Raw genomic sequence first — 21204 nt, 5'->3', positions numbered from 1 at the left:
CTTTCTCTTTCTCTCGTATGTCCGCAAGCTACAGTCGAAGTGGGCCGGTTTGCATGTGAGTCCGATTCGCAGTTTTCACTCATCTCTCGCTCTCTCTCAGTCTCTCAGTCTCTCAGTCTCTCTTTCGCTCTCTCTCTCTCTTTCAATCTTTTTCTCTAGATTTATCACGGGCTTTCTTTCAACCGGTGTCAGATGTGCAGGGCGACGAGTCGACGTTACTCTGATCGTTGTTGCTCTCCGTCGACGAACTGTCGTTACTCTTTATTCGCCGTTTGCGCAGCTTCGCGAACTGAAACTCCTCGACCGGCACTGCACACCAACAATGGAAGTCAAGTCATTAGTCTTCTGCCTGATTATCGCTGTGAGCAATTTCTTTTGTTTTGTAAAAAAGGAAGAGGGACAGAATTCGGAGGGGGGTGAGACAGAAATCGCAGAGCGTGTAATACGGAAATGAGAATAAACAACAATCACATATATTTGTTTGCTCTCTGACCGGATCAAAACGTCTTTACAATGTCGATCGCATTATATCTTACACATCGAGAGTGCGCATACAACGGAACTTCAATACCTTTGAAGGAATGAGATCGTCATGCTTCTAAGATACACGTGTCGTGAAGATATGCGTGGTCGCGACTTAAATTCAATCCTTTTCAAGCTTGTGTATGTGTGTGTGTATCCCTAGCGAAACTTTATTGACGAAAACAAACTTGTACAACATCGTGGAGACTGATTCTCGAGTGATCTCGATTGTAAATCTGTTGCAGACGTACCTACGTAACACGGAGCAGCGTGGAACGGAGATGACTCGGTGCGGACGAGGTAGTGACAACGCGCGAACTACCTTTTCTTTCTTTCTTTTTTCTTTTTTATTTACAATAATGCACTCTATGATAACACATGAACAAGCTTCCGTTTAATATGCACTTTGGAAGAAGCAGTAAATATCGACTCGTACATACATCGAAAGCGTGTGTTGCGATATGTACATACTTACGCGACAAATTGGTGAATAACGTGTAGTAGTGCAGAGAGGAATACTTGAAAACAGTAAGCTTCCGTACGTCCGCGAGTGTCCGGAAGCGGACGAGATCGGACACTGTTGTCTCTTGCCGACTTGTGATTAAAAAAAAAAAAAAAAAAAAAATTACACGTACAGTCCGTGATTTTTTCAACGACCCAAATTGGTAAGGAAGCTTACTTCGTAATCACTGCGAACTTGCTCAGAGTAACACGCGATGATTCGTTTCTTACATGCGAGTGATAATCAAAATAATCGAGAAACCTCGAGTCGCCTCGATGCAATCGATATACCTTCTTTACAGCGAGTTTTTTTTTTTGTACTGATCATTCTCTCTCGTGAGAGAAAATGCACATGACGTCAGGTAAAAGCGCAATCTTATAAGAAAAGCGAGATATCCTAGTTGCTTTTTTATTAACATCAATTTCTAATAGAAATATCCTCTTTAAAATAGTTTTTTATGCATTCATGTGTGTATATATATATATATATGTATCATATATATATATATATATATATGATACATATATATATATACACACACTTATATATAATGTTGTACTTACATATAGATTTTTCACAACAATAAAATCGTTTCAATATTCAAACAATTGGTTCTGACTAAACAGGTCTCTTTAGTTTCTCACAACAAAGCAATATATGGACACACTCTGACTCATTCTCAATATAGACATATTAGAAATCTGATGCGTTACCTGAATTTAATCGTCCGTGAGTTCCACAGGTAATTTTTTTTTTTTTTTTTCACATTTAAACACACACACACATATCTGATCGAGACGAGAATCGGGAGATTTTATTCTTTAGCGATATGACTTTTAGTGGAGATTTCATTACCATCTGAATCGGGATCTCGATCGGCACTTTGAACTGGGGCGGATGGCAACGGCACGATCTCCGGTTCGAGTGGTTTCACCGGACAATCGACGTCCTCCACGATCACTTCTTCCGCCAAACTGCTCCTTACAGCCTCTGCGTGACATTTGCAAATAGAAATATTATATTTTTTTGTTCGATACTTGTCACCGTGTGTAAAGCTACTCTTTCATGTAATTAATCACCGTTGAACGCCTGCGGATATTGTTGACTCAGTTTGTTTTTCACTAAACGGATTCTCTTAAAAATGTAATCCAGATCTTTCTTCATTTCTATCAGAAGAGCCGTGTGCTTTTTGAATTCGTTACCGGCTGTCTTGAGTCTGTTCACCGACAGCTGATTGCAGTTGGTCAGCATCTCGTTGGTTTTCTCAAACCTCTGCAACCTGCAACAAAACGTAAACGAAATTCTACAAGTAACGACAAGAAAATAAAAGTACGCGGGTATAATAGTATTAAAAACCGCGTAGAAACTTACATCTGTTTTTGAGCGCGTATCATGGACTCCACATCCTGCTGATCAACAATACCGGCTAGGCCTTGCACGAACACCTCCGGTGCTGTGTAGTTTCGGAAACACTCGAAACTCCCGGTATCCGACTCCGGTGTGCCTTGCGCTGCTCCTGCCATACCTGAGCCGTTCCCGTATCACCGGATTTTGCTTTCATCATCAAATTCCATTACATAGCTTTTCGTCGTTCGCTCGGCACGAGTTGACTTTTGCAAAACTGTGTACGCAATATGTTTCTCAATGCCTTCGATGCCGGGCAATTGATATTGAACAACACAAAACGCATATCCCCAATTATCCAGGTGTTTTTTTTCACACGATATTTATACGATGACGTTGTCCTGACGGGCTTTATCTGTGTTTCATAAAAAGCTTATCTCGTCGCATTTTCTCCGGATGCGTCCTCGGAACGTTCGAGAACGATATAATTCACGGAGTGAATCACAATCTAGTCCGATTTATAACCAAGAACCTGCACAAGGTTAACGATCACCGGGGAAACACGCGATTGTATCCAGTGTCGGATCGAACGGACACGGAACGAAAACTTTCACTTTTTCTCGGTATCAGCGCGGTTTGTAATTAAAAAAAAAAATCTTCGCGGAATGAAAAATATGCGATTGTGGAAGTCGTGCGACGACCAACGAGAGCGGTATAGAGACAAGTCCACAAAATCCGCGCGACGCGCCGCCACTCCGGCGCAACAACAGCTGTTTTGTTGCTCGATGTTTTCGAAACGAGCAGTAACGCGCGTTCAAATTTCCGTCGCGTTGTTGTGATCGGCGAGTCGAAGGGTTTCTTTCTTCGCTCCGCGGGGGACTTTTCCTGTTTCCAAACGTCGGTGAGATTCTTTCGGATTTTTTCAAGACGCGATAAAGATCCTGAGACGTTGTCGCACTGTCTCAGGATGGCACAGAATGTGAATCCGTTCAGCTCCACGCAAAACACGCCGACCAAAGCCGCCGAGGAGAAGCAAAGCTTGCCGAAGGACAATCACGCAGTCAGCAAACGGTACGCCAGAGTCGAGAAGAATCCATTCTGGGATTCGTTTTTTGTACCACATGAATTATCTCGTTTTTCTCATTGGACCGAGTTGCGCGCAGTTTCGTGAGATCTTTTGCGGGTGTTATTGATCTGGAAATCCGAGATTTATTTGGCATCAGTCACATAACCTAATGTTGCGGAATGTTATTGTTATTACGGAACACAAATGGTGACCGAATAATTTTTTCTGTGTTTTATAAAATTTGATTTTTATAGTTTAATTTTTCAATTTTTATTCTACCTATGTGTATTTCGTGAAAATTCATTTTATCATTGTGTTTACGTTTTCGCTCAGGTTGCAAAAGGAGCTTATGGTACTGATGACAAATTGTGAGCAGGGAGTATCTGCCTTTCCAGATGGAGAAAATTTATTCAGTTGGATCGGGACTATCAGAGGACCAAGAGATACAGTAAGATTGTCCAATCACTTGTACTGGATTTAAAAAAAATACACATGTCTTCAAGATTTTAATGCAAACTCTTGCTATGTTACAGGTATACGCTGATCTTACCTACAAGTTAACATTGGAATTTCCACCCAGTTATCCATATAGTGCTCCTGTAGTCCGCTTTCTGACACCTTGCTTTCATCCAAATGTAGATACCAATGGGAACATTTGTTTGGACATACTGAAAGACAAATGGAGCGCACTGTATGACGTACGCACTATTTTACTTTCGATACAGTCCCTTCTTGGAGGTAAGTCCTTAATATCTACGTATACATATGTGTGTGTGTGTGAGAGAGAGTGAGAGAGTCAGTATCAATCGTCGTCTTCATTATAGAACCTAACAATGAAAGTCCACTTAATCCTGAGGCAGCAGAGATGTGGAATAATCAAACAAAATACAAGAAACGTCTGGAAGAATACAACAGGGATCGAGCGCAAAACAAACATAATCAAGATGATTCATGATAAGCCATATAATCCATTTCGAATCATTTAATGTTACTTCTATCATAAGATTATGATTAAGTGTAAGATTGATCCGGATTTTATGCACTTTTCTCTTAAAAATCTCGTCGATCACTGGTAAATGTAATTCGGATTTCTTTCTCTCCTAAATGCATTGACTACATTCTTTGCGAATTACGCGAATATTGTATTTTTAGTATTTAGTATCCCGCAAAATTTTTTGTAGGAAACTTTTGTAAGAATCGTAAGACAAATTCACATAATCACTGACTAATCAAGGCAGTTGCGCAAGGACTATAATTTATTTATTTGCCATGTAGAAAACGTATATTGTATATCTTTCAATCATAACTGCCATCGATCGTATACACTTAACGTATTTTTTTTTCTCATTTTTACTCCATTATTGTACAATTCCAGAATAAATATTTTAATGATCATAACTGTGTGTATGTGTGCGCGCGTAAGATACACAACAAACGCATGTTTTCATCGCTTGCTGTTTTAATTCTACGTTTTCTTTTTTTTTCTTTTTTTTTTTTGTAACAAATTACATAATTCTTGTTACTGTGACTTGCATATTGTGAGTATTTTTAAAAATGCTTTATGTCATAAAAATACAATATTGAAAATATTTGTATTGAGTATAAGATAACTGAAAATAGTCTAGACATTGATAAACAAATTGACATTTCTGATATGAAACAAGGCCAACGTTTTCATTACAGTTTATTGAGTTTATCTACGCCTCTTGACGAGGCGATTGATAAGTTTCCGAAACGACGACGCACATATAACAGACAGCAATATCACATTGCTGTTGTGACAAGTTTCATCGATCAGAAAAACAAATGTCAAACGCTGACTCATTATCGTGCATAGTGTTTAAGTGACGGATAAAGTGCCATTTACAGCATCAAGCGTTCTTCTAAAATATAAAAATTGTTAGTAATGTGATATTAAGTCATTAGTATGAAAAATTTGACAAATATATGTATATATATATATTTATAAACATAAATTTGTCAAGTTTTACATATTTAATAACTCTATATTTATAAATAAATATATATATATATATATATATATTTATAAACATATAAATTTGTCAAGTCTTTACGTACTTAATAACTTAATATTATTGTTGCTATCTAAATGTATCGTTTCGGATATTTATCAATCGCTCCACATATTACGTACAAAACAGAGAAATCATATCGCGTCTCACCGTATACGAGCAGTGCACTTTCGCGTGGTGTTTCTGGTACATCATCGCAGGTATTCCAACTGTCGGTTAGTTGGTATACAGTGGATATACGTAGTACGTATATAGTTAGTGGAAATGTTGTCAAGAGCAAGTAAAACGTGCGGTCGCTTCGCGCACGCACTGTACAGAGTCGCCAAGTCCGAAAGCGCGTTCCCGTGGTCCAGAAGATTGTTGACGACGATGTCGAGCGAGACTCGTAAAGTGGAGGTACATAAAAAACAGCGTAAACAAATATGCGTACCGGTTTACGTCTCGATGTATTCCGTGAAAATAAATTAGTTTTGTTCAATAGGAACGGAAGATCAAGGTGGACGACAAAGAAATCAATTACGTCCGAGTCGGCAAAGGCGATCATCCGGTGTTGTTGCTACCGGGCGCATTGGGTGAGCAAAAATATGTTACGCGATAATTTCTCAAAAAAAATCGAACAAATGACAATGAGTTTTCTTCTACAACTTGCTGCCATCTATCGAACGTGATCTTTGACTTGCGGTTACATTCGAACCATCTTTTGGAACACGCTTTCGATGATTTTTGAAAAATGTTTAAATATTTCTGGACTGCAGTCAAGATAACGTTACAGTTTTGCTTCTGAGCAAATCATTTTCTTTTCGCATTTGATACGAAAAGACAAAAGAATGATGTGATCAGAGCTGTCGATTTCAGTTTAGAACAAAAAACTATTTAATAAACAAATTATTTATTGCTTATCAAACTGCTGCATTTCAGGAACAATATGGACCGATTGGAAGCCGCAGATCGAGACTATGGATGCCGACAAGCTGACGATAGTTGCGTGGGATCCACCGGGTTACGGAAAATCGCGACCACCCGACCGAACTTTTCCGGACGATTTTTTTTACCGTGATGCTGTGTACGCTCACAATCTGATGAAAACTTTGGGCTATTCGATATTCTCGCTGGTCGGTTGGAGCGACGGCGGTATCACGTCATTGATACTCGCTGCGAAATATCCCGACAGCATCAGAAAGACGGTTGTCCTTGGCGCAAACGCGTACATACACCCGGACGAAACAAAAATATATGACGGTACAATAATCTGAACTTTTTGCAATGTCTTAAAAATCATACAAAAAAAAGTATTAAGTTATCTTTAAAAAACATTTATCTGAAATTTGAGAAAAACAGTATATAATATTGTCCAGATATCAGAAACATCGAAACGTGGTCGCCGAAAATGAGAGATCCTATGATAGAAGCCTACGGTAAGGAGTATTTCCAAAAGACCTGGTCCGACTGGGTGGACGCAATGATAGGATTGTACAAAAAGAAAGACGGTGACTTGTGCAAAGAGGAATTACCGAAGATAAAGTGTCCAACATTGATTATTCATGGAGAGAAAGACTCGTTGGTCCTACCTGAACATCCGATCTACTTAAAGGAGAAAATACCTAACTCGAGGTAGTATTTTAATAGACTTGATAAGTCAATTAAAGATAATCCTCGACATTATATCTCAACTTTTTCTGTGTTAGATTGGTCATTCCCAAAGGTTCGCACAATCTTCACTTGAGATACCCCGAAGAGACTAATAAACTAATAACAGAATTTCTCACGGAATCCGACAAACTCGAACAATCGAAAATGTGACAAATTAGTGTCTAACGTATAATACCGGCCAAACTGTATTTTTAACGGCATTTGTGGGATGTGTTTTTTACCTTACTTCTCAATAAAAACAGATATATATTATATAATTGATGTTTAGTATGTTGTCGACGTCTTTAGAATCTTATTTCTTAATTTTGTGTTGTTTCATGATAAGTTCTTGCGATTTTTATTTGTTTTGATGCTGAAAGACATGATTTTATCGACTCGACACTATCTGACTGTAATCATTTTGTAAGTTCGATTTATATTTAGAGCGTCATTGTTACGCTATGTGTTTGTACTGAGAAAGATTTTATGAGAAGAATTGAAATGTCTATCTTTTTTTTATGAAGAATAAACTTTTAGAAAAAATTTGTACAAAACAGCTCATAACTTTTAGAGAACTCTTTCTTATCCGTTTTATTCTCATAAAAAACGTGAGATATTTTTTATATTTTATTAGAACATGTCAGACAGATATACAATGGTCGTGCGCTTTCGCGTTAACTAACTTTAAGATTGTCGCCATTCTTCCACCCGATCCTACGTCAAACGTTCGCGGAAAGGCTTTTCCCGGAGCTCTGTTGTACAACAACTGCATGGTTTGCTCCCATCTCACAGGCGACACAATTTGTTTAATCAGATATTTTTTAACTAGTGTTAGATTGCCATAAGTGTGTCCTTTGTAATTAGAATAAACTTGACACCTAGGTTCGTTTAGCGTCATCGTGCTGAGGAATTTGCCGAAAGATTTGAGCGCAGGCTCCATCAGTTTCGTATGGAACGCTCCCGATACCGGCAATCTAACTACTTTTTTAAGTCCGTATTTCTCCGCATTCTTTTCTATGTAATTGAGAGCCTCAGTATTCCCAGCCAATATCTTCGCCTGAGTGTATAAATATACCGCAACTCTGTAAAAAAAAACATATCATGTACATATCGCATAAAATCACATAATTTATAAATGCAGAAAGTGGATTCTTACTGGCAAACCGGATCCTCCACACCATTATCTTGTGCCCAGTTTATAGCGTCTTTACATGCTTGAGATATCTTAGCCTGAGGAGTACAATAAACCGAGAGCATTCCCTGAGACGATTTTTCTGACGCGTACTGCATAGCTACACCTCTGATAGAGACCAGTCTGAGACCTTCTTCAAAAGTGAAAACTCCCGAGAAGATCAGAGAAGTCAGTTCTCCTATACTGTATCCAGCGGTTGCCGTGCAAGTCTCGAACACTCTGGGTCTTTCTTCCCTGAGCCTCTCCAAACCGGCCAAAGAAGTCACAACAGTGGCCGGCTGATTGAATCGCGTCTGATTGAGTTTTTCTTGCGGGCCCTCTAGACACAGCTTCAGCAGATTGTAATTGAGGATCTCATTAGCCATCTCGAATAGTTCTTTAGCTTGAGGAAAGAGGAGGTATTTCCGCACTTGACCGACTTTAATAGTGCCTTGTCCAGGAAAGAGCACCACACACTTGTCCGAAGGATCGATCTTTGGTTTCGCGTTTTCCTCCTCGAGAAGGGTCGGAGCGCCAGCAGGATAAGGACTCGTCGCCCAATTTGTGTCCGCGGCATCGCTGTAAGTGGCAGCTTCTTTCACGAGACGAGCCACATTCTCCTCACCCGAGGAAGTTTCGATGTCGATCGCGGGATGCTCATCTTGCAACTTCTCTACGTTCGATGAACCGTTGTCCGTTTCGCTTTTTGTAGAAGCACCGTCGGAAGAGTTGTTCAACCGATTGAAGAACACACGAGCGAAACAAGGCAACGTTTTGCCAGGTAAGGTTCGTTGTAGCATTGTTACTGGCAAAATCATATTGTCATGTTGATTTCAATCGAGCGTAATTTGAATTACGTTGCAATCGCAAAATTATCACTCTATCGGTTGACTTTGATTAACTTTGAGACGCTTAGAAGAGAAGGTTAGGTACGCTGTCGCACGTGCGATGGACGTCTGTGTTGCCATAAAGTACGCAGAAGAGATAGCTGACGCGATGTAGCGAAAGAAAAAGTGTCATTAGAGATTAAATGTTAGTAGATTTTTTTATACACTCTCTAACAAAAAACCTTGAAAATTATTTTTTATTTATTAAGTACATAATCTCGTTGTGCATTTGCATTGCGTTGTTGCAAATATACGTACATACATATAGATATATTTCAAGTTCATACGCGCGTCTGATTGTTTCTCGCGAGATAAAAATTCGCGTGATTTATAGTAAGTAAACCAGGGTACGATGTCAATGATATCGTTACGGAGTAAAATATGCCGCGTCATTCGATGATATATCTTCAAGATCACCACAATTGATTTATAAATAGGAATAATTAATCGTGTGCGTCAGATTTTTGTGCCGTTTTAATTTTGTATATCTACTTGCGCAGAAAATTTATAAGAATTCGAGAGCGATGCGATTTGTGTGAAAACCATTCGAGAAATGCGATATTAAATTTATACATCTTTAAGATATGTATATATTTATATTCACAAGTATAACATGCAAAAACACACTTTCATGCAGTACAATTAGATTTAGATTATTGATTTAGATTTCGCGTTAAAACGTTTAAAAATTAAATATATAAAATGATCAGTATACGAATTTTTAATGTTTATCGATTGACCTTGCGCGAAGAAATCACCGTTGTTTTTTCAATGTCATTATGCTCATTAAATGGCGCGAGGACAAACGAATAATATATCTTTCTCTTTCTCTCTTTCTTCCTCTACTTCTCTCTCACAGCGACGAAACAGCGACTAATTGTCGACGCACGTGCGAATGCACTTTTGTGAGGCGGGAGAGAAAAGGAGCTATTCGCACACCAATAATTATCGCAGATTGCGTGCCAAATTGCCCCCTCTCTATTTATCAGGAGCTCGCACCTTCGAAGGGACGAGCGGGGTGCTGAAGGTGTCGCAAGCTAAAATAAAAGCGAAACAACGCAAGATTTCACCAGGAGTGACGAGTCCGCGGCGCGCGAAAGGGTGACTTTGTTGCAGTACGCACGAGCGCAGAGCGAGGAGCGTAGGGCATCATACCGCAGGTACCGCATCGCATCCTCAACCGAGATTTCGAAGAGTGTATCGGGAAAAAAAATTGTGAAGATAATCTTGTGCGCGCGAAGATCTTCTGCTATTGTTTCTGTAAAATCTTTTGTGTAGCGAGTTTTTTCACAATTTTTATATCTTTTTTTTTTTCAGTTATTGTCTCGATGTCTTAAAAAAATCTTACATAGGAAAAAATTATACTTTGCACAAATTACGATCTTGTCACGTAAAAATAATTATTATTTTGCTTTTTCTTCGCGTCGTATTAAAAAAAAATTGACGTACTCGAGACGATTTTTAACAAGCAAGTCTACGATGCCCAAAATATTCAAACGCGACTCGAAAATTGGTATGACATTTAGTTTCGCCACGAATACCAATTGATACGTTAGCCAAACGGTTTGTTGTGTCTTCCGATGACCTGTTTCTTCACACGGCGTGCATATATCCGATCGGCTAAATATATCCTATTGAAAATTAAATCGACCAAGTCGTTCGATCACGTACTTTCAAACAGCGATACTTAGACAATATAGGAAGCATCGTGCAACTCTAAGAAATTTCTGATTAAAACTGAAATTAGGAAAAGGAAGAGAGAGAAGAGGGAGAAACGAAGATTTTTCTTTTTACGAAGAGAAACATGTCTTAATTATTATTCGGTGTAACAACACCGGTAATGTGCTCATGTAGGCTTGATAACGAAGTGAACACGCGTTCGAAACCATGTGGGACGACGAACCCGCATCATGGGACATTGAGGAACCCGCTGCCGCGACAGAAGGTGCGACTGCAGAGGGTGAAGCACCCGCCGAAGGTGCGGTTTCCGACAAGCCGGTTCTAAAGTTAGAGAAACTCGAGCCGCCTCATTACAATCACCATTGGGTCCGACCGCTATTCCTCAACTACACGTATCTTTACAATTACAGGTATACGAGTCGAATTGAAAAGTTTGTTTAAGTTGTTTCGTTTAAAAAATGATCGTCTATCGATATATATATTCTCTGAGTTTTCTAATCTGTACTCTCACAGGAAAAACTATTATGACGACGTGATCGATTATCTGAATCAAAGACAGAAGGGTTTGTATCGTGAACCACCCAGAGCTCAGGAATGGGCGGAAAGAGCTATGAGAACGTACGACCAGAAGAACAAGGACAAGAGCATCAAGCGATCGGCAGACATGAAGTACATCACCAACATGGATCTCAAATCCAGACATTACAGCTATCATACTCGCGCTTATTACAGCTTGAAATATCAGAAAATTCTGTGAAAACTCCCGAGGCGTCTCGATTTGCGCGTATTTTTATCAATATTTTCATGTCACGTTTCATGTAAATATTTTTTGTCATTACTTTCAATTATGTAACTTTATTTAGCACTTATATTTATTAAAAATTACATAGCTATTTTTGTGTCTCTCTCTCTCTCTCTATTACAAGATACGGAGTTGATTTTCAATACACAATTATAAAAGCAGAAACGTTATTTTTTAAACTTTTTGGTTTGTAAATTTAGTTGAAAAATTATTGATAAATGTTTTCTCAAATTGTTTTCACGAAAGTTTCTCAAGAATATTTTTCTTCAAAATCTTTAAATTTTACACATCTAAAAAAACTGTATGCAGCAATTCGACAGAACATTCTTTTAAAACGAAACGCTCTTCTTTCTCTTCATAAGTTTCCGCTTTATCGGCTGCAACATAATAGCCTCCATCGGATCGACGATCTCGTTGGTGCCGATCAACGAGTTGATCACACGCTTTCCCGACTTAGAAACGGGTTGAACAGCTTCCGTTTCTTCGGCCTGCATCGTGGGCAGTTTAATGAAGAAAGTTTTGGGCTTCGGTTTTTCCGGCGTCAGATCGACGTTGGCGATCTTGCGCGTTTTGTCGAGCTTCTGCGTCAGCATCGCCGTCTGCTCCTCGTCATTGTTCTGGTTGTCGAACTTGGTCGCGTGTCGCTGAAACGCGACATCGGCAGCCTCCAACGTGCACTTCGCCTTCTCGATCTCGGCGTTCAAATCGATCACATCGAAGATGCGATCCTGCAAAGAAGACGATTCTCTCGAATAAGGTGAAAAACTTATATACTGCGACATCGAACGATTAAAACTTGAAATCGATTCGCAGTTATTATTTTTGCTTAATTTAACCTGCATATCCCGTCGCTTGCGTCTCAATTCCGCCATATCCTCTTCAAACGCGGCGGCTGCACGTTCCTTAAAACGACGATGGGTCATCACGAAATCGTCCTCATAAGGATCTTCTTGAATCGGCCGACCGTACCCGTCAATCAGAAAATCCAACTCATCGTAGGGATCCTCATGATTCCCCGATGGATTACGAGAGCCTAAAAAAATGTTAGTATAAAATTGTATTAAGATTGTTATATGTTTTATATAAATGTTTAAAATGCGCTCGCTGACGGAGAAAACTATTGTAGTTCGTGACCTTTGATTGTAAATCATTAATTAATTATAAAAGTAATTTTGATTATCTTAAAAATAGTGTAAAATACAATGTAATTTTTTAAATCAAAATGAAAGAGTAATGAAGTAAAAAAATTGAAAGTAATTAATTTAATATTATATCTGGGATTTCAGTTATAAAATAAATTCTTACCTTCAGTTTCTATGCGGCTAATAAAAAAAGTCTTGCGCATGCGGAAAATGTGGAAAAGGGTGAAGGGCGAGGCACATAAAAGACACAACAATGTAACAAAGAGAAAACTAAGAAAATATTTAATACACAAACGTGTCACCAATTTTCCGAGAACGGTTTTCAAACGAGATTTATTCATAAATAAGAAAGAACATACATTGCACAGTGATTCTGGTGAGGAATTTGTTTAAGCTTTCTGTTTTGAAAGTCGTACGATTAAGAATTTTTTTTCTGTGTTCTCGTAAATAAAACAAAAATCATTTAGTTTCTTCACAACATCATGCTATCGACAAAAAGTTCTTTTATATACGTGAGGATACTTTCTGATACTTAAATATAATTCTCGTTATAGGAACAATCAACACTTAAGCTCGCTCAAACTCGAGGAGCGAAGAAGCGAAAAATCACGATGCGCGAGAAATATCGTCCGAAAATACAATCAAATCTTGAGCAACGGTGTAACGCGTCTATTAAATTAGTTTGTCTTACACGCAGATTTGCAATATACAAAAATAATTACTGTTAAAACGACAAGTTGTAACATTCGATTCTTCTGAACGGACACAGAACTAAAATTGCGATTTAAACATATTTTCGAAAGATGAGGATCTCTCTCGCACAGACAAAAAAAAATAATATATTCATACGATACATTTGTAATTGTGTGTAGCAACGCGAAATGAACGTACGCGCATTACCTTAAAACATAAGCGCTTCGAGAGACAATAAAATATCTACCGTTAACGCGGTTGACGTACGTTCCTTTCGCGAAAACAAATCAGCGAGATGTAATTGCACGATCGCCAAGAAGGCAAACGCGACCGCGCAAGTGAAACACAGAATGGCGTATACACCGAGAAAAAAATTCTATATTTATTTAAAGTTTACAATAGTGTCTTACAGCAAGCGGTTGTTGTATTGCACCGCGATGAAGAACGAAAATAAATAAAATTAATAATTTATATAAATTTTGTCTTTAACATAATTTAATAACAAAATAATTTCAATATGTTCGAAAAATTTTTCAACTGTTGCAACTCTTTGACCGGAATAAAATTCTCTCTCTCTTTCTCTCTCTCTCAATGAAATTCTCGAACGTGTGCAATACATCGGCTGTAAAACACCGTCGTGTTTTAATTAATTAAGATAGATCGCACGGGAAGCTTCGCTTAGAAGTTGACGTGCTTCTCCGAGCGTTCGGTGCTGCGCATCGACACCTTCTTGCTGACGGTCGATTGTTGAACAACGTCCTCGTTGACTGCTGCAGCGGTCTCGTTGACTAGCGCCTTGAGGGCAGCCGCTCTGCGTTCCCTCTTGGCTTGTCTCTCGGCGAGCTCCTCCATTTCCGACTCAAGGTCGTGGAGACGCGCTTTCGTCTGCTTGGCTCGACTGGCGGCGGCGCTGGCCGGCACCAGATCGTCGTCTTCGTTGATCAGCTTGGTCCACCTGGTGAACGCCGGTTTACCCTCGTCGGCGCGCTCGATCTCGTCGAAGAGCTTGGAGCGCCTCTTGAAAGTGCTCTCGGCTTCTTCGAGCGCCGCTCTGGCGGCACCCTTCCTGGCGGTCACCGCGTTCTCCAAGAGCTCGGCGGAGCTCTTCTTCGCCTGGTTCGCGGCGGTCGAGGCCTCGAGCTCGTTCTCGATACCCATCGCCGCTATCCGGGCCCGGAAGCGGCGCGTCGTCGCCGCCACCTCTTCCGCGAAATCGTCACCTAATTGGCGACGGATACGCTGCCCGCGGCTGTCGTACATGGTATCCTCGTCTTCTGGGGCTAGCAGGGGGTCGGGCAGGGGCGGTAGTTGGGAAGCGCGGTTAGGTTCGAGGTCGAGGTCAAGGTCTCGGCCGAGGGAACCGGTGCGGGGACCGGGATCGCGCGTGCCTGCAAAAACCGATCAGAAAAGAGCGTTGATTTTGTGTGAAGGTAAGAATAGGGGATGAGATGAGCGATGATAAGCGCGGTGAGACGATGAGCGTGTCGTCAAGAAACGATTCTGTGCCGGATGATTCTCAACTTGGAGAAGATCAGAGTTGATGAATGATGATGAATGATTCAGGCTGAAGAAAATGACGGAGAACGCAGCGAAGTTGCGAACTTTCATTCTCTTACTGTCGTTACATCTTTCTATCGGTTTAAATATCTGTATTTTATTTTAGTTGTTATGTATTTGAAATACATGTAAAATTATAACCAGTGATATTGCGACGAGAGGGAATATAAGGAAAACAATGTTTCGTTTGTGATATCTTTTATTGAAAATATTATTTCACACACATTAGTGCTGCGGATAAATATCGAAACGTACTTGGAAATATTTTCAAATCGACGTAATTTTCTTCGTCTGCGAAATTCAGAACTCTCTGTTTCTAACACTGGTTATAATTTTGCTTTAAAGCTAAAAAAAATGATTAACTCGACGTTAAATGCAACAGTAGAAATACAATTAGAAATACAATTGCAAACAAAATGTACAAGAGAGATATGTGTCACCTCTTAAAAATTTTGTGAAAAAGCACGATTTTACCATTTACAAAATTTACGTCGACCGGATAAACTTTACACCGCAAGTCACACGTATTTTTAGGCACATTTGATCAGATATAAATTCGGATGCGCATCGCATTAACAATCTGGCAAATCTACAAAATCTTCCCATCGGCGCGTCTAATAAACTAGCAGTTGTATGTAACGTCAAGCACGTTGTTTATCCACATTTTCCTCCATTACATCTACTTACTTATGTCAGGAACGTACAGAGTGTCCCAAATAAACATACCTACATAAATATAATTATAGCAGATATAACGTTGTGTTTTATTCTTTCAATTGTTGAATCTCAACGTACGATGTAATTGTTTGGATTTTAGAAAAGTTTTTTTTGTTTTTTATTATTTTTACATTCACAGAAAAACATAGTCGTTTGATTAAAACAAAAAGAGATATGTTCTCAATAGTTGCAATCCTTCGCCCGAGACATCTTGTAACGATGTCGTAACTTGGACATTCTGCTGTTCCTCACAATTTTGAATGATTCTGATTAATGATATTAGTTAAATTATTCGTCGTGGGTTTATAAAAATTTGTTGGCAAATCTTTGTGTGGACGATCAACTTTATTGGCGCAGACATATTGGCGCGAGAAGGCACGCGCAACAGCTTTTCTCAAATCGCTTCACCCGATGTCCGTGTCGGTATGAATGTGCGTGTGTTGTACATGCGTGTGGATGTCCAGTGGAGACATGAGAGCGAAGGTATAATAAGTTTGTGATACACGAGACAATACTCCAAGAAGCTCTGGCACTTGCGACCGTCAATCTCGTCCTGATGATCTTGGTCTTAACCAAGCGTATAAGATACATACAATAATCACAGCAAGACTCGCCTGTGTGTACATTACTTTGGGAAACCAAACATTTATTCAACAAAATGATACATCAAATGGGCGGATTAACACAGACTAAACTACAGACTTGCAGGCAAAGAGACAGTAAAAAGACCGATTTGCACGCAATCAGTTGACGATAAATATATCATTATCATCATCATCATCATCATCATCGTCATTATCATCGCGAGGAGTGGATTGATCATGCGAATCGTGGAAGTGGATCAAAGGGCCGGATAAGGGAAGACAAGAGTTTCTCTCTCAAGTATTTTGATTTTGCAAAACGAAATCTATTCAGCGAACCTCGTCGACAATCACTCTCGAGGAGGATCTCTGTGGGAAGTCTTTTTACAACACTCCGTCAAAACCACTTTGGAAAACGACTGAACAGGTTACCGATGTCGCCACGGCGCGCCGCGATCTCGTCGGCTATCGAGTTTCTCGGCTCCGGGAACAACGGCCGCGCGCTGTACTTCCGGTCCAGATGGTCGACCATGGGCTTGTAATAGGACTCGCCCTTGTCGTAGTTGCTGCCGTAGATGAACGTGCGCGGCCTGCTAAGGATTGGCCTCGACATCTCGATCGGGGGAAGGCTGACGACTTCCTGCTATCTGCAAATTAGTCGCATTGTTCGTATGAAAAATAACGTTCTACACGTATACATTTGAAAACTGTTTTAACAGATTTAGAAGATTCTAAATTTTGGAACAATATCACCAGACAGCGCGGTAATGTTACACTATAGAAGATCTTTAATTCGAACGAATGTGTTCAGTTACGCTTTCCATCCACGCGGGAAGAATATAATATTGAAAATTATTTTGCCAACGTGTGTGGAAAACATGTGACGGCTTGAGTCTCTTCTCCTCATCTCGTCTTCACATCCTCCACGTGGCTTCCAATATATGTTCTATAACAAAAGTCCGGCAAGTTCTCTCTCTCACTTTCCGATGGTTTGGTTCGTCATCACGTCGGAACAAACTGGAGCGAGCGACTATACATCGGTCGAAAATAGCCCGCGTCTAATTTGGTGCCCGTGAACTGAACTGGCACGGCGCACAACGTGAAACCCGCCCGGGCTACAGTCTCCCCGAATACGAGACGTGTGTGAATCCCTGTTTTCGCTCGTCTTCTCTCTAGAGTCCTTTCTTCGAACATATCTATGTTTTTCGCGTCAAGGAATCACGCACGCGATCCAAGTGTGTGATTTTAATTATTCGCGTCCTCATCGGAATCAGAGCAACTTCGAACAACGATTACCGATCATTCTTAATTGCATTAAATATTTTTTTTTAGTACACTGATAAAAGTTTTTTTTTCAAATTTTCCCACGTGTTTATATACGAGGCGAATTTTATTTCAATGACGAGAAATATTATACGCGAACGTAATCGACGCGATACGTCGACATTTATAGGGTGATGTTTCAACGTTTCTTCTCTTCGCGTCAGTAACGTCGTTCGCGAGTTTTCGGCCTCGTGTTGAAGATTCATGTTCCTCGACCTCTACCCACGTATTTATTCTGAAATTATTTATAAATCAAGAGGATGCGTGTGCTCACTGTAACAAAGAGTTATTATCGCGCGCGAGCTAATGAACGTTTTACACACACGTCGAACGATTTATTTTCGTCGGCTATTAAATTACCGGGGGCCGCTAAGCGCGGAGAATTTCTCGAGTAAACAAAATAATGTGTGTATCTTAATTTCTCACAATTGTAAGATTTTAATTATTTTGCGAGAGAAGTAAATTTGATCGTAAATTTAATTGCAATTAATTTATTAAATTAATTCAGAGAGAAAAAAAGTTTGATGCGCAAAATTTCTCGAGTTTTTATTATCAAATTTTTGAATATTAAGGCACACAAAATCTTGAAATTTTTTTTCAAAATTGGAATTGTAACGTGACGTTAACAATAATGTCTATACGTATTACGCGATGACAGAATTAGTTTGACAGTTGGCTATTCGTGTGGCTTCGGCAATTTATGTCAACGCGTATTTATTACACGGACAACATTTTTGCTCACAGATTCTCGATATATAAATACGTAGTCGAAATAATATATATTCAATAGCGTTCGAAATAAACGTTACGTTTCGCACGTCACGTTGAAAATAAATTCGCGGTTCGGAATAAACAGCGAAAATGACATTACAAACGCAGATGTATATCATTCCCGATGATGATATACGTTGTCCGTCTACTCGCACGTGCCAAAAAACGACGAGCTGTAACTTTTCTTTCAATTAGATCGTTTCCTCGACTTAATTGGCGTGTACGCGCGTCTGGCGAGAGCATTCGCTTTGAAAAGTGGCTACGATTTAGAAACTATCGGCTCGTTACTCAATCGCTCGTTCATGCATTCCCGGCGTCCCGTACTATACACGCGGTATATAGTCATCGTGTTTGTACGATTCGGAGTAACGTAATCATTCAACAAAGTCGCGTACAAGAGAAAGAGAGAAACTCTGTTTTATTGTGTCCACCTCTTTATGTTCAAAACTTCAATGAGAGAAAATTGTGATCACAATTTAAATATCAAAAAACTTTTTTATATTTACAATAAAATTGAAAAGAAAAATTATAATTAAAAAGTTCAAATATACGAAAAATATAATTGAAAATGAAATAAAGTCAAGATTCTCGATTATTTCACGCAAATAATGAAACAACGCGAGCCGCTCTTGCTCCGAAGAACCAGGTATCTATTGTTAATACACCTCGGACAGTTTTTCGGCCAATGACAGACGAATATGTGGCAATAGAGAGAACGTTAAAAATAAAATCGCAATTGTTGTGACACAGAATGTGCGTTCAAATGAGTCACGACAAGGTAAAAGCACGAATCAAAGAGATTCGTTTTTCGAGATTTTACAACATGTCGTTTTACACACACAAGACTGTTTGACTTTTTTGTTTTAAAAATTACTTTTTTTCGTAATTTGCAAAACAAAAAGGACACGCTAGACACATGTGAATTTTGAAAAGTTCGGTCGCGATCACTTTCGATCAAGACTGTACGCTCACGACCGTCACCAACGGGAATTACGACGTTGTTAAACCGACGTAACTACGGCCGATACACGCAAAAATTTGGCCCGCGCTATTAGTGGGACGATGTGGCGAGGGATGAATTATCCCAGGACCTAGTTTAAACGCGTTTTACGCGACACCGTCGTCGTGGAAAACGGTGTTCACGGTGGCAGTGAAACAGATCGGCGACAAGCCAGACGTGTGGCCGCGCACAAATGCGGTAACGCGTTGACTCGCGATAGATATAATGCCAACTGTTTTAGATTCTGACTCATACACGCGAAACCGTCAGATATCCTCGCGTACACACGTTATTTAACTCCGAATTCGTCGGCGGATTTAAATAAATCGCGCCGCAAATTGCGACGCGCGTCAATTACATTATGCGCGGGATATCGAATGTCCCTCGTAACACACGTCCCGTGTGGAAAGACCCGATGCTTCGGCGCAATAAGAAAATTAATCAGAATTTATGTATATAATATTTTTTTGTAAAAAAAATAATCACTCAATGAAATAACTTCTGTTTCTCTAGATCTGAGATTAAATCGGCTAATAAGTTCTTTGGTAACGTCTCACATTATTTCACGCGCGCGCGAACATCCTAAAAATAATGTCCCTGATTTTTCTGCGAATTTTTCTCTTACGGAGAAAATTCACGGTTGTACTTAACAGAATTTTTCGGCCATTGAAAAATCCGGCACTCATGGTGTCAGATCGCGTTCGTTCTCTCTAGCTGTTGTTGCGTAAGTTCGCCAAATTTAGCTGGGCGGCGCTTAAAAACGATGATATCGATTACAAAATAGTAATTCTGGCCGCGCGCAATCGATTCACTACGATTTTACGGCACAATATAAATAAATACGATATACATGTGCGCACGATTTAATTATGGCGCATCCAACTCTACAATCGCGTAATTAATGATTTCGTAATGATCGGTATGCGATACATGACACGTATCTTTCAGCGTTGCATCGACGACGCCAACCGATTGAGAACGCAAGTGGCGTAAAATGAATGTTATTAATCTCGCGTTCACTATGCAAATGATACATACGCGATGAAATTCTCTCCGTTATGCAATAAAATATAAAACCCAATAAATTCGATTGATCTAGATAAGAATTTTCTTTCGCAGAAAGGATTTATCCCGCATGACTGAAACACAAGGAAAGAACGTTTTGATGAGAATTTATACGATTTAAGAATCTATTTTTTCTCTGTCTATATACGTGATCAGTTCTAAAGTGCGTTCTTTTCAGATCTCAATGCTTGAACATTTTTAAATGCGACACCTTGTACACAAAAAATCGCAACGGTAAAATAGCATAAAAATGTACCTCAAAAATGAAAAATCCACGTGTACAAAAAATTGTTCTGGATCGTGCGCGTATAATCAATTACACCACGGTATGCGTATGTGCGAAGCACTGAATAAGAAATCAAATTCACGACAGATCTCCACGCAACAAAAAAATATATAATTCGCGCACTATCGGCGACCGTGCGCGCGATCTTAATAACGACGATCGCGATCGATTTACTTCGGTATTACAAGTGCGGCGCGAAAATCGAGGCGCCCTTACCTAAAAACGATAATCGTCACGACTTGTTATCTCTCAGGATGCTGTTTCCTCGGAAGTAGCGGCGCGACTCCCACGGCCGTCGCGACGCTCAAATTATTTCCCGCTCTCCGCACGTCATTCCCCATCCCTACTTATCCCCGCTGCCTGTCGATGATGGTTCGAATTGCCGTGGAAACCGCGCGCTACGTGAACACCCGGTGAAATCGTGAACATACCG

General features: G+C 39.8%; 8 protein-coding genes across 11 annotated transcripts in view; 3 read left to right on the top strand and 5 right to left on the bottom strand.

Annotated features, from left to right (window-relative positions):
- The window catches only part of LOC109854867 (protein CBFA2T3), a 44150-nt gene extending 42204 nt beyond the window's left edge, over nucleotides 1-1946 (bottom strand). The window contains exon 1 of the mRNA XM_020428429.1: nucleotides 1880-1946. Within this exon, the coding sequence (XP_020284018.1) occupies nucleotides 1880-1882 (3 nt within the window). The 5' untranslated portion in view covers nucleotides 1883-1946. The remainder of the gene's footprint in view (nucleotides 1-1879) is intronic.
- LOC109854951 (kxDL motif-containing protein CG10681) lies at nucleotides 452-2880 on the bottom strand. The gene is made up of 3 exons (XM_020428599.1): nucleotides 2396-2880; nucleotides 2104-2303; nucleotides 452-2014 (listed from the first exon to the last, which is right to left on the bottom strand). The coding sequence occupies exons 1-3, from the start codon at nucleotides 2545-2547 to the stop codon at nucleotides 1839-1841; spliced, it is 528 nt and encodes a 175-aa protein (XP_020284188.1). The 5' UTR covers nucleotides 2548-2880; the 3' UTR covers nucleotides 452-1838.
- Nucleotides 2881-3090: 210 nt separating this feature from the next.
- On the top strand, nucleotides 3091-4832 carry LOC109854934 (ubiquitin-conjugating enzyme E2 C). 2 transcript variants are annotated; one of them, XM_020428582.1, is made up of 4 exons: nucleotides 3091-3439; nucleotides 3768-3882; nucleotides 3968-4172; nucleotides 4259-4832. In XM_020428582.1, the coding sequence occupies exons 1-4, from the start codon at nucleotides 3336-3338 to the stop codon at nucleotides 4387-4389; spliced, it is 555 nt and encodes a 184-aa protein (XP_020284171.1). In that variant the 5' UTR covers nucleotides 3091-3335; the 3' UTR covers nucleotides 4390-4832. The 2 variants fall into 2 exon arrangements, with proteins under 2 accessions (XP_020284171.1, XP_020284179.1); XM_020428590.1 differs by lacking the exon at nucleotides 3091-3439 and adding an exon at nucleotides 3464-3641.
- Nucleotides 4833-5161: 329 nt separating this feature from the next.
- On the top strand, nucleotides 5162-7374 carry LOC109854920 (valacyclovir hydrolase). 2 transcript variants are annotated; one of them, XM_020428546.1, is made up of 6 exons: nucleotides 5162-5333; nucleotides 5597-5863; nucleotides 5949-6039; nucleotides 6386-6706; nucleotides 6823-7078; nucleotides 7153-7374. In XM_020428546.1, exons 2-6 carry the CDS (start codon nucleotides 5732-5734, stop codon nucleotides 7265-7267), a joined length of 915 nt encoding a protein of 304 aa, XP_020284135.1. In that variant the 5' UTR covers nucleotides 5162-5333; nucleotides 5597-5731; the 3' UTR covers nucleotides 7268-7374. The 2 variants fall into 2 exon arrangements, with proteins under 2 accessions (XP_020284135.1, XP_020284145.1); XM_020428556.1 differs by lacking the exon at nucleotides 5162-5333 and having other exon boundaries at nucleotides 5522-5863.
- A 94-nt stretch (nucleotides 7375-7468) lies between these two features.
- Nucleotides 7469-9245, bottom strand: LOC109854907 (probable malonyl-CoA-acyl carrier protein transacylase, mitochondrial). The gene is made up of 2 exons (XM_020428501.1): nucleotides 8253-9245; nucleotides 7469-8178 (listed from the first exon to the last, which is right to left on the bottom strand). Exons 1-2 carry the CDS (start codon nucleotides 9083-9085, stop codon nucleotides 7737-7739), a joined length of 1275 nt encoding a protein of 424 aa, XP_020284090.1. The 5' UTR covers nucleotides 9086-9245; the 3' UTR covers nucleotides 7469-7736.
- Nucleotides 9246-10136: 891 nt separating this feature from the next.
- Nucleotides 10137-11611, top strand: LOC109855228 (flightin). The gene is made up of 3 exons (XM_020429239.1): nucleotides 10137-10314; nucleotides 11009-11244; nucleotides 11348-11611. Exons 2-3 carry the CDS (start codon nucleotides 11042-11044, stop codon nucleotides 11589-11591), a joined length of 447 nt encoding a protein of 148 aa, XP_020284828.1. The 5' UTR covers nucleotides 10137-10314; nucleotides 11009-11041; the 3' UTR covers nucleotides 11592-11611.
- Nucleotides 11612-11699: 88 nt separating this feature from the next.
- On the bottom strand, nucleotides 11700-12781 carry LOC109855227. Its single transcript, XM_020429224.1, has 2 exons — nucleotides 12473-12781; nucleotides 11700-12364 (listed from the first exon to the last, which is right to left on the bottom strand). Exons 1-2 carry the CDS (start codon nucleotides 12557-12559, stop codon nucleotides 11966-11968), a joined length of 486 nt encoding a protein of 161 aa, XP_020284813.1. The 5' UTR covers nucleotides 12560-12781; the 3' UTR covers nucleotides 11700-11965.
- A 302-nt stretch (nucleotides 12782-13083) lies between these two features.
- Nucleotides 13084-21072, bottom strand: LOC109854788. 2 transcript variants are annotated; one of them, XM_020428243.1, is made up of 2 exons: nucleotides 20988-21072; nucleotides 13084-16973 (listed from the first exon to the last, which is right to left on the bottom strand). In XM_020428243.1, exon 2 carries the CDS (start codon nucleotides 14729-14731, stop codon nucleotides 14150-14152), a length of 582 nt encoding a protein of 193 aa, XP_020283832.1. In that variant the 5' UTR covers nucleotides 14732-16973; nucleotides 20988-21072; the 3' UTR covers nucleotides 13084-14149. The 2 variants fall into 2 exon arrangements, with proteins under 2 accessions (XP_020283832.1, XP_020283840.1); XM_020428251.1 differs by lacking the exon at nucleotides 20988-21072 and adding an exon at nucleotides 20742-20981.
- Nucleotides 21073-21204: the final 132 nt, after the last annotated feature.

Source organism: Pseudomyrmex gracilis, unplaced genomic scaffold, assembly GCF_002006095.1.
Source record: "Pseudomyrmex gracilis isolate BER0280 unplaced genomic scaffold, ASM200609v1 scaffold_3, whole genome shotgun sequence".
Lineage (NCBI taxonomy): Eukaryota > Metazoa > Arthropoda > Insecta > Hymenoptera > Formicidae > Pseudomyrmex > Pseudomyrmex gracilis.
This window is presented reverse-complemented; position numbering and strand designations above follow the sequence as displayed.

What these genes read in the sequence shown, in the direction of transcription:
- LOC109854951 (XM_020428599.1), bottom strand. Translation starts at nt 2,547, where the DNA reads ATGGCAGGAGCAGCGCAAGGCACACCGGAGTCGGATACCGGGAGTTTC. An exon ending in ATACGCGCTCAAAAACAGAT is followed by an intron (nt 2,304 to 2,395) that starts GTAAGTTTCTAC and finishes GTTTTGTTGCAG; the next exon opens with GTTGCAGAGGTTTGAGAAAA. An exon ending in ATATCCGCAGGCGTTCAACG is followed by an intron (nt 2,015 to 2,103) that starts GTGATTAATTAC and finishes AATGTCACGCAG; the next exon opens with AGGCTGTAAGGAGCAGTTTG.
- LOC109855227 (XM_020429224.1), bottom strand. Translation starts at nt 12,559, where the DNA reads ATGACCCATCGTCGTTTTAAGGAACGTGCAGCCGCCGCGTTTGAAGAG. An exon ending in GCAAGCGACGGGATATGCAG is followed by an intron (nt 12,365 to 12,472) that starts GTTAAATTAAGC and finishes TCTTCTTTGCAG; the next exon opens with GATCGCATCTTCGATGTGAT.
- LOC109854934 (XM_020428582.1), top strand. Translation starts at nt 3,336, where the DNA reads ATGGCACAGAATGTGAATCCGTTCAGCTCCACGCAAAACACGCCGACC. An exon ending in AATCACGCAGTCAGCAAACG is followed by an intron (nt 3,440 to 3,767) that starts GTACGCCAGAGT and finishes GTTTTCGCTCAG; the next exon opens with GTTGCAAAAGGAGCTTATGG. An exon ending in GATACAGTCCCTTCTTGGAG is followed by an intron (nt 4,173 to 4,258) that starts GTAAGTCCTTAA and finishes TCTTCATTATAG; the next exon opens with AACCTAACAATGAAAGTCCA.
- LOC109854920 (XM_020428546.1), top strand. Translation starts at nt 5,732, where the DNA reads ATGTTGTCAAGAGCAAGTAAAACGTGCGGTCGCTTCGCGCACGCACTG. An exon ending in GCGAGACTCGTAAAGTGGAG is followed by an intron (nt 5,864 to 5,948) that starts GTACATAAAAAA and finishes TTTGTTCAATAG; the next exon opens with GAACGGAAGATCAAGGTGGA. An exon ending in CGAAACAAAAATATATGACG is followed by an intron (nt 6,707 to 6,822) that starts GTACAATAATCT and finishes AATATTGTCCAG; the next exon opens with ATATCAGAAACATCGAAACG.
- LOC109854907 (XM_020428501.1), bottom strand. Translation starts at nt 9,085, where the DNA reads ATGATTTTGCCAGTAACAATGCTACAACGAACCTTACCTGGCAAAACG. An exon ending in GTGGAGGATCCGGTTTGCCA is followed by an intron (nt 8,179 to 8,252) that starts GTAAGAATCCAC and finishes TTTTTTTTACAG; the next exon opens with AGTTGCGGTATATTTATACA.
- LOC109855228 (XM_020429239.1), top strand. Translation starts at nt 11,042, where the DNA reads ATGTGGGACGACGAACCCGCATCATGGGACATTGAGGAACCCGCTGCC. An exon ending in ACGTATCTTTACAATTACAG is followed by an intron (nt 11,245 to 11,347) that starts GTATACGAGTCG and finishes GTACTCTCACAG; the next exon opens with GAAAAACTATTATGACGACG.
- LOC109854788 (XM_020428243.1), bottom strand. Translation starts at nt 14,731, where the DNA reads ATGTACGACAGCCGCGGGCAGCGTATCCGTCGCCAATTAGGTGACGAT.